Genomic DNA, 12,424 nt, shown 5'->3' on the forward strand with positions numbered 1-12,424 from the left:
TGTGTTTCCTCTTTAAAGGCTTCTAGTTGTTTTTTTTTTTCGGAGCTGGGGACCGAACCCAGGGCCTTGCGCTTCCTAGGCAAGCGCTCTACCACTGAGCTAAATCCCCAACCCCATGGCTTCTAGTTGTTTACTTGTGTTGTCCTGTATTTCCTTAAGGGAGTTATTTATGACCTTCTTAAAGTCCTCCATCATCATGATAAAATGTGATTTTGAATCTAGATCTTGCTTTTCTGGTGTGTTTGGATATTCAGTGTTTGCTTTGGTGGGAGAATTGGGCTCTGATTATGCCATGTAGTCTTGGTTTCTGTTGCTTGGGTTCCTGTGCTTGTCTCTCGCCATCAGGTTGTCTCTGGTGTTACCTCGTTTTGCTATTTCTGACAGTAGCTTGACCATCCTATAAGCCTGTGTGTCAGGAGTGCTGTAGACCTGTTTTCCTGTTTTCTTTCAGCCAGTTATGGGAACAGAGTATTCCGCTCTCAGGCGTGTAGTCTTTTCTGTCTACTGGATTTCAGCTGTCCCTTTGGACGTGAACCAGAAGGGCCTGCCCCTACTTCTCCTGGGTCCCTGTGCACACGGGGCCCAGGTGGCACTAGGCATTTTCCTCTAGAGTCAGAAATGTGGGCAGAGAGTAGTCTCCTCTGGTTTCCCAGGTGTGTCTGCCCCTCTGAAGGTCTAGCTCTCCCTCTCATGGGATTTGGGTGCAGGGAGCGCAGTGTCTGAACCACAGGGTACCTGCCGCTTGAGTATCCCTATCTTCCTGTTCCCAGACGCCCTATATAGTTTCCTCTTGGGCCAGGGATGTGGGCAAGGGTGGACAGTACTGGCGGTCTCTCCTACCCTGCAGTCTCAGGATTGTCCACACTTCTGACTGATCAGCTCTCTCTCCCACGGGGTTTGGGAGCAGGGAGCTGTGGGCCGGGATCAGTGGGGTTCGGGCGCCAGCTAGAAACTGGAAGTGTGCATTCCCAGAGGAATTTTGCCTTTGTGTGTCCTGAGCCCACCAGGCAGGTCACTTGGAGCAGAAAAGTTGGTCTTACCTCCGGTCTCGGGCCTGAAGTCACTCCTTAGCGCTAGATTTCAGCTGTCTGTGAGGGCAGCAACCAGAAGGGCCTGCCCCTACTTCTCCTGGGTCCCTGTGCATAGGGGGCCCAGATGGCACTAGGTGTTTTCCTCTAGAGTCAGAATTTTGGGCAGAGAGTAGTCTCCTCTAGTTTCCCAGGCGTGTCTTGATAGCTCTTTTTGTTTTTTAATTCTTCCCTTTGAAATGGAAGTCTCATGTAGCACAGAGGGGCCTTGAACTCCTTCCTCATCTTCTTTACACTGCTTACCAAGTGCAGTGATTATAGGTGTATACCACTATCATGCCCAACTTATTTTTGTCATGAGTGTTTATACATGCACATGTGTATGATCACATGAGTGTGTGGATACATGTACATGTGCATGCAGGGGTTAGCAGGATGTTTGAATTTTGTGGTTCTTCGTTCAAAATATCACACAAATGGCTCTGATAGTCTTTGAGGAACTCCCACACTTCTGTCTAAAATGTCACAAGCCATGTCTCCATCATCTGCACTGTTTGAAGCATTATCTTCAATGTTTCCATAGAACAGCTGATTAGACTCAATGGCTTCCCCAGTTTAATTTTCCAAACTCCTTTTACAGTCCTCCAAAAACCACAATCATTATTTAACAGCAATATCTCATGATCCTGTGCAAGTTTCTATCTTAGGATTTCTATTTTTTGTGATAAAGTACCAGGACACACCAGGATATACATGATAGAAAGAGAATTGACTCATGCAGGTTGTCCTCTTAAGTTCTATGAGTACCCCGTAACACACACGTGCCCACAAATGTGCACATACTCACTCACTCACTCACTCTCTGTCTCTCTGTCTGTCTCTGTCTTTGTCTATAAATAAATAAATAAATAAATAAATAAAGTACTTAAAGTTTTAAGAAATATTTACTATCTTTTGTTATTTTATCTACAGTAAATGTTGAGAATTTAATTTCTTAGCCTAGACATGGCACACATTTAAGTCCCAGAATATAAGAAGCAAAAGAGGCAGACGGATCACTGATTTTCAGGCCACCCTGATCTACAGAGCTACTTTCAGGATGGCCAGGGCTACATAGAGAAACTGTATCTCAAGCCCCTCAACCAAAGAATTTAATTTTTCCACCAGTGTAGAAATCTTTCTTTTTAGTGTCATTAGAGTTTTTAAAAACTGATTTAATTGAGTTTTTACTTTTTCTGTGTATTGTTGTTACATCTGTGTGAGGGTGTCAGATCCCCTGGAATTGGAGTTATAGACAGTTGTGAACTCCCAGTGTGTATTGGAAATTAAACTTGGGACCTCTGGAAAATCAGCAAGTGCTCTTAACCACTGAGCTATCGCTACAACATCCATTATTAGGAATCTTTTTTTTTTCCTTTTTTTTTTTTTTTTTTTGGAGCTGGGGACCGAACCCAGGGCCTTGCACTTGCTAGGCAAGCGCTCTACCACTGAGCTAAATCCCCAACCCCCATTATTAGGAATCTTAAACAATTTATTTTAAGCTAGGCAGTGGTGGCTCATGTGTTTAATCCCAGCATTTAGGAGGCAGAGGCAGGTAGATCTCAGAATTCAAGACCAGCCTGGTCTAAAATTTGTGACTTCCAGGGCTGTTACACAGAGAACCCCTGTCTTAATAACAAAACAACAAAAGAGTACACACCTGTGAGTTCACCTGTGGAGGCAGAAGAGGATGTTTCTGATTCTTTATCTAAAGTTATGGGTATTTGTTAGCTGTCAGATGTGGAGGCTAAGATTAATTAGAACTCCAGACCTTAGAATAGAGCAGCAATTGCTTAACTGCTTAGCCATCTCTCTGACTCTTAGGACTTTTTGGTGGTGGTGGTTACTTTTCTTTAGATTCAAAGCTTGTAATAGTTGATTTCCTATCTAGCTTCTGCTTCTATCTCAAATATTTACATCCTCTGCTCTCCTATGTTTTTGTTTATTCTGTCCCCTTAGCATACTTTGCTTCATTGTTTTTGTTTCATTTATAATTAATTAACTAATTTGTAAAAAATATTCTGAAGCCAGGTATGATGGTACATGCCTATAATCCTAGTACTCAACAGTTTGAGTGATACAGGAAAGATGCCTCCCTGGGCTTCTGTGAGACCTTATTCCCCTAAATTATTTTGTCATCACCTCTTGTAAGTGAAACTGCAGGTTAAGAATATATTATTGTATTTTTAAAACTTTTCATAATAGTCCTATGAAGTATAGGCATTTTAAATATCCTGCATTTTACAGCTAAGGAAACTTAAGCTCAGAAACTTTGACTTTTATGACTTCATACAGTGACTGGCAAAGGTTATTTCTTCTGAATTTAAACTGTATAATTTTTTTCACTTCTTTTTTTCTTTTTTTCCCTTGGATATTTTATGTATTTACGTTTCAAATTTTATCTCCTTTCCTGGTTCCCCACTATCCCATCTCCCCTCCCCCTGCTTCTATGAGGGTGCTCCGACACCCACCTGTCTTCACTTCTTCTTTTGAGTCAAGGTCTCTTTCATATAGCCTCTGTTGCCTTCAAATTTGCTTTGTGGTCAAGGATGGCCTTGAACTCTTGATCCCCTTGCTTCTGCTTTTCTTTGTATTTCCTTTAAAATTTATTGATTTTATGTATGTGAATCCACTGTCGCTGTCGTCAGACACACAGAAGAGGGCACCAGATCTCACTACAAATGGTTGTGAGCCACCATGTGGTTGCTAGGAATTGAACTCGGGACCTCTGGAAGAGCAGTCAGTGCTCTTAACCACTGAGTCATCTCTCCAGCCCACTTCTGCTTTTCAAGTGCTGGAACTTATGTGTCCAATACTTTTTCCTCCAATACCACTAATTAATTAGTTAGCTAGTTAATTAGTTTGTGTGTATATGTACATATTTTATATCCATGTATGGAAGCCAGAGATCATTGTCAGTTGTCTCCTTCTATTACTTGCTGCTTATTCTTGAGATACCATCTGCCTCTCATAGATCTTGGAGTGCAGTTTTGCATAGAAGAGTTGTACGGCAGGCTTTATAGGGTCGTCTTGTCCCCACTATTCCATTCCTTGCTACCACTGGGATTATAGGCATATACCTCTGTGCTCAGCTTTTTATGTGAGTGCTGGTCTTCATGCTTGTGCAATAAGCACTTTACCTGCTGAACCATCACCCAGCCCCATTTTTTTTTTCTTTTTGTGGGAGAGGGAGAGTCCTCAAATAGTCAGGCTGGCCTCAGATTCACTGTGTAGTCAAGGCTGATCTTGAATCCTAATCTTCCTGTTTCTAACAAGGGCTAGAATTACAGAATATGTTACTATATCAAGCTTTGACTCAATTTTTTTTGAGAGACAGTTTCCCGCCATAGCTCAGGATGGCCTGGAACTCACTGTGTAGCCATGGATGGCTTTGATTCTCCTGCCTCAGCCTCTGGAATGCTGGGATTATAAGCACACACTACCATTCCTGACTATATTTTAAAAGTTTTTCTTCCTTTTTATCTGTTAGGTTCTAAAAGACAGTGCATTAAAAAAACTAAAAAAAAAAAAAACTTTGATATTCCATATTTTGCTCATCTTAACAGACTTTAGAGCTAATGCATATAGATCAAAGTAAGCTTTTCCATTTTTAATCATTGACTAAATTTTTTGTGGAATCTCTGTAAATAACTTCTGTGGTTTACCTTCATTAGGCATTTGAAAACAACCTTTTTCGTGCTCCAATTTATCTTCATAAGATGCCAGAGTCTGACTTCCTGATCATTCGCACAAGGCAGGGTTACTATATTCGAGAATTGGTGGATATTTTTGTTGTGGGCCAGCAGTGTCCCTTGTTTGAAGTTCCTGGTCCTAATTCCAAAAGGGCCAATACACACATCAGAGACTTTCTGCAGGTAAGGTGGGAGTATGGGAGTTGGGCTAAGATGCACATGCTAATAGATGAAAACATATTTGAGTTGGAGAAGGCACCCTGGTGAGGGTTTTTATCCTTTATATAATAAAATGTATTTGGCTTATTGGACAGGTTTTTATTTACCGGCTCTTTTGGAAGAGTAAAGATAGGCCACGGAGGATACGGATGGAAGATATAAAGAAAGCCTTTCCTTCACATTCAGAAAGCAGCATCCGGAAGAGGCTAAAGCTCTGTGCTGACTTCAAACGTACAGGTCATCAGTGTGACTTCTTGTCTTCTCTGATGCTCTCATAATCCTAAAGAATTAATGACGGGGCTGGGGATTTAGCTCAGTGGTAGAGCACTTGCCTAGGAAGCGCAAGGCCCTGGGTTCAGTCCCCAGCTCCGAAAAAAAGAACCAAAAAAAAAAAAAAAAAGAATTAATGACATTCAGTTAAAAGAAATCATAGCTAATAGAATATAAATTGATGTCTGTTAAAAGGAGAAGGTACTAAACCTTGTAACTAGAGACTTTGATAATTTGATGATAATTGGTTGCTAGTATAGTCCACGTGAGTATTTGCATGTCTTAAGATGTGAGAAACTGGGCTGCAGAGATGACTTAGCAGTTAAGAGCACTGGCTGCTCTTCTAGAGGTCCTGAGTTAAATTTCCAGCAACACATGGCGGCTCATAACCAACTGTAATGGGTTCTGATGCCCTCTTCTGGTGTGTCTGAAGACAGCTATAGTGTACTTATATATAATAAATAAAATAAATCTTTTAAAAAAAGAAAGATGTAAGAAACCTGGCAGCAGTGTCATATCTAGGGCATTTCTTGTTTCAGTGTCAGTTAACTATACTGTTATTTTGGGGTCTTTAGAATTCAGAACAGTTTTCCCTGAATCTTTTCCAGGGATGGATTCAAACTGGTGGGTGCTGAAGTCTGATTTTCGTTTACCAACGGAAGAGGAGATCAGAGCTATGGTCTCTCCAGAACAGTGCTGTGCTTATTATAGCATGATAGCTGCAGAACAGAGACTAAAGGTAAACCTCTTCTTGTTAGGCACTGCTTATGTCTATATTTCTTTTCTTAAAGAAAGAAGAGTACTGTAGAGATGATAGTTACTATTATTAAACTGTATTAGGTACTTCCTGTGTGTTAATGGATTCTAAGGAAAGCTAAATGTACCTAAATGGCAATGTGAGGCCCTGTGAGGGACTTAAATCATACTGCCTTGCTTTGAAAATGATAGCACATTTGAGTGATAACTGTTGTGGAAAACAAGCAGGGAAAGGCCTTTATAGATTTCCAGGTAGGCAGAGGTGATAGCTGAAAGTATGGTTTAGAGATGCACGCACATAAGGAAGGCTGTCTTAGGGCTTCTGCTGCTCTGCAGGGATACCATGACCATGGAAACATTTATAAAGGACAATGAGTAATTGGGGCTGACTTACAGTTCAGAGGTTTAGTCCGTTGTCATCATGGCAGGAAGCATGGTGGCATACAGGCGCTAAAGAGGTAGCCGGAAGTTCTATATCCAGGTTGGCAGACAATAGGAAGACAGCATGACACTGGGGTTGGCTTCAGCATTTGAGACCTCAAAGCCCACTTCCACTGACTCATTTTCTCCAACAAGGCCACACCTCTAATACAGCCACATCTAATAGTGCCACTCCCTGTGTGCTTATGGAGGTCGTTTTCATCCAAACCACCACAAAGGCCAAAACAGAAAATTCCATAGTTAGAATTTCTCTTTATCTTTACTTTAGACTGTTTGGTTTGAAAATGTGCCCTATGCCCTTTCATGTGCCCTTTTAAGGTTGTTGCAGTACTTTAAGAGGCTAACACAGAAGGATAAAGGAAGTCTCCATAAAACCCAGAGAGGAAAACTGCACTTCCTCTTTGGATCCTGTCTGACTGGAGTCACAGATGAAGAGAAAAAAAAAAAAAGAAAACGTGCCCTAAGCTATCTACATGTCCACATAAGTTCCTTGAAAACTTTTTTGTGTGGGGAATGTAGGGATGGCTCAATGGTTAAGAGCACTGACTGCTTCTCCAAAGGACGTGGGTTCCCAGCACCCACATGGCAGCTCACAATTACTGTTCCAGGGATTTGATGCCTTCACACAGGGCATACATGCAGGACAAACACCGATGCACATACGATAAAAAATAAATTAATTTTTTAAAAGATTCTAGGAAAAAAAAACTTGTTTGTATCTAGGACCATGCACATGTTAAGCAAGAATTTTGCCTCTGAACTAAAGCAGCAAATTCCTTGGAATTTGGTCTGTCTTCTAGTAGTTCAAAGTTATCAAGGCTGCTCAACAGTAATATATACATTAAAAATTACAGAATCTATTTTCTGTGCAGAATATTTTTTGGTAGTTTATATTTGTTATTCAGAAAAACTGTTTTTGGAAAAAAAACTTATGTTTTGTTCATTTGACCATATTTATGCATAGAATTGTCTTCCTTTAGGATGCTGGCTATGGAGAGAAGTCCTTTTTTGCTCCTGAGGAAGAAAATGAAGAAGATTTCCAGATGAAGATTGATGATGAAGTAAGATTTTACTTTTTTTTTCTGAGACAGAATGTTGCTAGTAACCCAGTCTAGCCTAGAATTTTAAATCTTCCTACCTCTGTCTCCCAAGTGTTGAAAGTACAGACATACCAACATGCGCAGTAACTCTTATTTGTTTGTTTGTTTGGTTTGGTTAGCTTGTTTTTGAGACAGTGTTTCTCTGTGTAGCCTTGGCTGTCCTGAAACTCACCCTGTAGACCTGGCTGGCCTGGAACTCAGAGCTTTGCCTGCCTCTCTGCTTCCTGAGTGCTGGGATTAAAGGAGTATACCACCGCTGCCCAGCTTATAGATTTTTTATTGTTAATTATATGTCTGTGTGTGGGTATGTGCACATAAGTAGGTGAATGTTGGGACTGGAGAGATGGCTCAGCAGTTAAGAACACTGACTGCTCTTCCAAAGATCCTGAGTTCAATTTCCCAGCAACCCCATGGTGGCTCACAACCATCTGTAATGTCTGTAATGGAATCTGATGCCCTATTCTGTTGTCTCTGAAGAGAGTAACAGTGTACTCACATATATAAGATAAATCTTTTTTTTTTAAAGTAGGTGAGTGTAGGTGCCTGTTGAAGATTAGCAACATTGGATCTCTCTGTAGGTGGACTTTTACAGGTAGCTAGTTGTAAGCTACCTTATGTGGGCATTTGTTTTTTTTTTTTTTAAAGATTTATTTATTTAATGTATATGGATACACTGTAGCTGTCTTCAGACACACTAGAAAAGGGTATCAGACTTTATTACAGATGGTTGTGAGCCACCATGTGGTTGCTGGGAATTGAACTCAGGACCTCTGGAAGAACAGTCAGTGCTCTTAACCGCTGAGCCATCTCTCCAGCCCTTATGTGGGCATTTGTAACTGAACCCAGGCCTTCTGAAAGCAGTAAGTTTCTTAACGTCTGAACCTTATCTCCAGCTTGCATTATATTTTTCTTCCCTTTTCTTTATTTTTCTCCTTTCCCCCTTCTCCCTCTTCCTTCCTTCTTTCCTTCCTTCTTCTCTTCCCTCCCTCCCTCCCTTCTTTCAGCAGGGGTTTGCTTTATGTCATCCTTGCTGTTTTCTGGAACTTAGACGTAGACCAGGCTGGCCTAGAACTCACAGAGATCTCTCTGCCTCTGCTTCCCAAGTGCTTGGATTAAAGGTGTGCCACCACCATACCCAGCTCTGTACTTTTTCTTAATTCAAAGAAAACTTTTAAAGATTTATTTATTAGTGTATGTATGTGTGTGCTTCTGTACAGAATACAAAAGAGGGGATCACATAGATCCCTTAGAGCTGAAGTTTCAGGTGTTTGTGAACATGGGGCTTCTTATGTGGGTGCTTGGATCCAATTTCTAGTCCTTGTTATTGTACACCAAATGCTTTTAGTCACTGAGCCATCTCTGGCTCTCAACACTCTTTTTTTCTTTTTCTTTTTTTTCTTTTTTTTCGGAGCTGGGGACCGAACCCAGGGCCTTGTGCTTGCTAGGCAAGCGCTCTACCACTGAGCTAAATCCCCAGCCCCTCAACACTCTTTTTTAATCAGTGCTTCTCGTTATCTCTTTTATTTTTTTTAAATATTTTATTTATTTATTATATATTATGATTACATTGTTGCTATCTTCAGACACACCAGAAGAGGGCATCAGATCTCATTTCAGATGGTTGTGAGCCACCATGTGGTTGCTGGGATTTGAACTCAGGACCTCAGGAAGAGCAGTCGGTGCTCCTAACCACTGAGCCATCTCTCCAGCCCATTATCTCTTTTAAAAGGAAGGTTTTGGGCTAGCAAGATGGCACACATCTGTAATCCCATCACTCTCAAAGCAGGGAGATCAGATATTTAAGGATAAGCTTTCCTCCTGAGGGAGTTTCAGGCCAACCTGGGCTAGAGACCCTATTATAAAAAATCAGAATAAGGAAGCCATCTGAATTACAATCAAATGCAATTGTCCTTCTAACTATGAGCATTATGAGTGTGGGTACAACACTACACTGTCCTATATGGATAATGGACTGAAGAACATCATTTCCTCATATTCCCTATCCTGATTACACTCTGAGTCTCTATTTAATATCATGATATAAGTACCATAGAAAAGAGCCGATAATTGGATAGCCACTATATTTACATTGATAATTTAAGAATCCTGAAAATCTTTTTAGGTAGTAGGTATGGAACATTGTTTCCCACAACCCTGAGAATCCTTTCCTTTATCTCAGGTTCGTACTGCTCCTTGGAATACTACAAGGGCTTTCATTGCTGCCATGAAGGGCAAATGTCTCCTGGAGGTGACTGGAGTAGCAGATCCTACAGGTTGTGGTGAAGGGTTCTCCTATGTGAAGATTCCAAACAAACCAACACAGCAGAAGGTGAGAGTCTAGAAATCAAGGAAGGAATGAGGTTTGAGAAGTAGAAATGAAGAGTGGAGGGCATGGAAATGCTTCATTTTCCAGAATGGCATCAAAGCTTACTGTTAGGAGGTCAGCTCAGATTCTTACTTGTTTCTGTTTGACACAGGATGATAAGGAGCCTCAGCCAGTGAAGAAAACAGTCACAGGAACAGATGCAGACCTTCGTCGCCTATCTTTGAAAAATGCCAAGCAACTTCTTCGTAAATTTGGTGTGCCTGAGGAAGAGGTAGGTTTAGAAGAGGAAGATTCGTAATAAGAGGCTTTGTATGCAGATAGAACAGGTAGGAAGGTGTTGCAAAGAACCATTTGGGGTTTTTATATGGTGTAGATCGTGATAGGTCCTAAATACGTTACCAAAACTTTCTAAATTTTTTTTAGGCTTTGGTTTTTTTCCCCTATGTTTCTAATTATGGCCCTGTTTTGTCCTTTAACATCCTTGAATGTGTTATATATATAGTTCTGTGTTTCTCTCAGATTAAAAAGTTGTCCCGCTGGGAAGTTATTGATGTGGTACGCACAATGTCAACAGAACAGGCTCGTTCCGGAGAGGGGCCCATGAGTAAATTTGCTCGTGGATCAAGGTTTTCTGTGGCTGAGCATCAAGAACGTTACAAAGAGGAATGTCAGCGCATCTTTGACCTACAGAACAAGTATGTTGACTCAGTACTGTAGAAAGTTTAAGCTAGAATAGGAAGGTTTCCTGGACATGTTTTATTTTGAACTAGTGGTCTTGGACATGCAAGACTAATACTTTATCATTAAACTCTGTCTCCAGCACTCAGATATTATTTTTGTATTTTGGAATGAGGTAGCCCTGCTAATCTTGAACTTGCTATGTGGGGGTACACTGGCCTCAAACTTTTGATAGTCCTCCTGTATCCATCTCCTATATGCTGGGCCACAGGTATCCATGCTCTACCAGATATTGCAAATGAAGAGGATGTCACCTAAAAAAATGTAATTAGGTGGTAGGGTATCTGGAATATCAGGCACTGTCTGTAATAATACTGCTAGAGTACCTAGGCCTGTTTTTGAAGACAAGGTTTTACTGTGGAACTCTGGCTGGCCTTGAACTCACCATGGACACCCAGCTGGCCCTGAATTGTAAAAGTATCTTTTATTTACCTGATGGAATTATTGTCTCAGAAGTTTATTGCTTCAGTCTGCTAACCCAGGCCTTCTAGCCTCTTTACAATCCTACCTAGCTGAACGAGTTCACCCTTTCTAGTTCTGAGCTCTCACTTGCTAGTTCAACTCAGCTGTTCTGACTTAAACTCTTCTCCAAGCTGACTGATTCAATCTGGCTTCTCTCTCTTGGCCTCTCCTGAATTACTCTGCTTGGCCTCATACTAACTTTGGCAGTATGTTCTAATCTTCTTATTCTTTGCCATGTCTATCTTTACCTGTGTATCTTCAACCTGTCTCTGTAAAACTCTCCCAGATAAAATGCCTCCTTCCTTTCTCACAGCCCCTTAAGTAGCTTCCCTTTCCTCTCTTTTCATGGGAGTTGGTCATATCCTATTCTTTCAGATCTTTCTCCGATTTGTCACTTTGTCTGCCACTCAATTAGATATCACTTTCAAACATGGGTGCCTTCTACCAAGTAACTTTATCTTTATTGTTTGGGACTAAAGGTGTGTGCTAAAGGCCGAGCTACACTATAACACAATCGTGGGGTTCACAGTGTGATCAAATATCCTTCAGCACTGAACCTATAACCTGCCTTTTTGCTTCCTGTGTGCTAGGATTAAAGGCACATACCACCATGCACAACTCTTTTTTAATGCTCTTTTTTCTAAGACAGGGTCTTGCAATGTAGCCTATATGAGTTTCAAGCCTTTGGCTTGTCTTTGCCTCCCAAGTGCTGGGATTATAAGCATGTACCACCAAAACTGTTGAACCTGCTGTTTTCAATTAAGCAAAGGCTTTGAATATCATAGACTGCTAAGCTTGAGCACTTAGTTCTGTAACAGTTCTTATGACTTACTAGAGCTGGCCTAATAGTTTTAAGTGTGGTAATGGCTATATTTTTTCTTATAGTGACTTACGAAAGAATAATAGTGTGCTATTGTAATGATCCATGAATCTAAATGTTGTGGTGTACTAGAGAGCTGAGCATTGCTTGGGAGGCTGAGGCAAGAGGACTAAACAATTCAAGGCATACCTAGGGGCAGAAGAGAAACAAACAGTGAGAGTCTCTTTCAGGAAAATAAATGAAAATGACCTGTGTGCTGTTTTCTCAGCTTTTCTCCAGGAATTCTGAAAAAAAATTACTGCAATTTTGCAAATTTGTGAAATGTCTAGCAAGATGTAGTTTTTCTGTTATGGGTTTCGTGTCTGTGGATTCAGCATGTATCTTTTTTTTTTTCTTTTTTTTTCGGAGCTGGGGACCGAACCCAGGGCCTTGCGCTTGCTAGGCAAGTGCTCTACCACTGAGCTAAATCCCCAACCCCTTGCATGTATCTTTTTTAAGGTTGATTTCTCAGTTTTCTTCTCTGGTCCTTCTTC

The 12,424-nt window shown here is 40.9% G+C and overlaps 1 protein-coding gene and 1 non-coding gene across 7 annotated transcripts in view; both read left to right on the forward strand.

The window, feature by feature from the left end:
• Taf1 (TATA-box binding protein associated factor 1) overlaps nt 1–12,424 on the forward strand; it is a 75,635-nt gene that overhangs the window by 23,969 nt on the left and 39,242 nt on the right. For all 6 annotated transcript variants that reach the window (XR_005497977.2, XM_039099743.2, XM_063280029.1 and 3 more), the window contains exons 15-21: nt 4,742–4,942; nt 5,074–5,215; nt 5,857–5,987; nt 7,426–7,506; nt 9,725–9,874; nt 10,023–10,142; nt 10,391–10,566. Coding sequence is in view for 5 of the 6 variants with exons in the window: in XM_039099743.2 (XP_038955671.1) it covers nt 4,742–4,942; nt 5,074–5,215; nt 5,857–5,987; nt 7,426–7,506; nt 9,725–9,874; nt 10,023–10,142; nt 10,391–10,566 (1,001 nt within the window). In the remaining variant the exon portion in view is untranslated. The remainder of the gene's footprint in view (nt 1–4,741; nt 4,943–5,073; nt 5,216–5,856; nt 5,988–7,425; nt 7,507–9,724; nt 9,875–10,022; nt 10,143–10,390; nt 10,567–12,424) is intronic.
• LOC120099518 (small nucleolar RNA SNORA26) lies at nt 6,751–6,875 on the forward strand. The gene has a single exon (XR_005498680.1). It is a non-coding gene; the product is annotated as a small nucleolar RNA SNORA26 (small nucleolar RNA).

Source organism: Rattus norvegicus, chromosome X (assembly GCF_036323735.1).
Source record: "Rattus norvegicus strain BN/NHsdMcwi chromosome X, GRCr8, whole genome shotgun sequence".
NCBI lineage: Eukaryota > Metazoa > Chordata > Mammalia > Rodentia > Muridae > Rattus > Rattus norvegicus.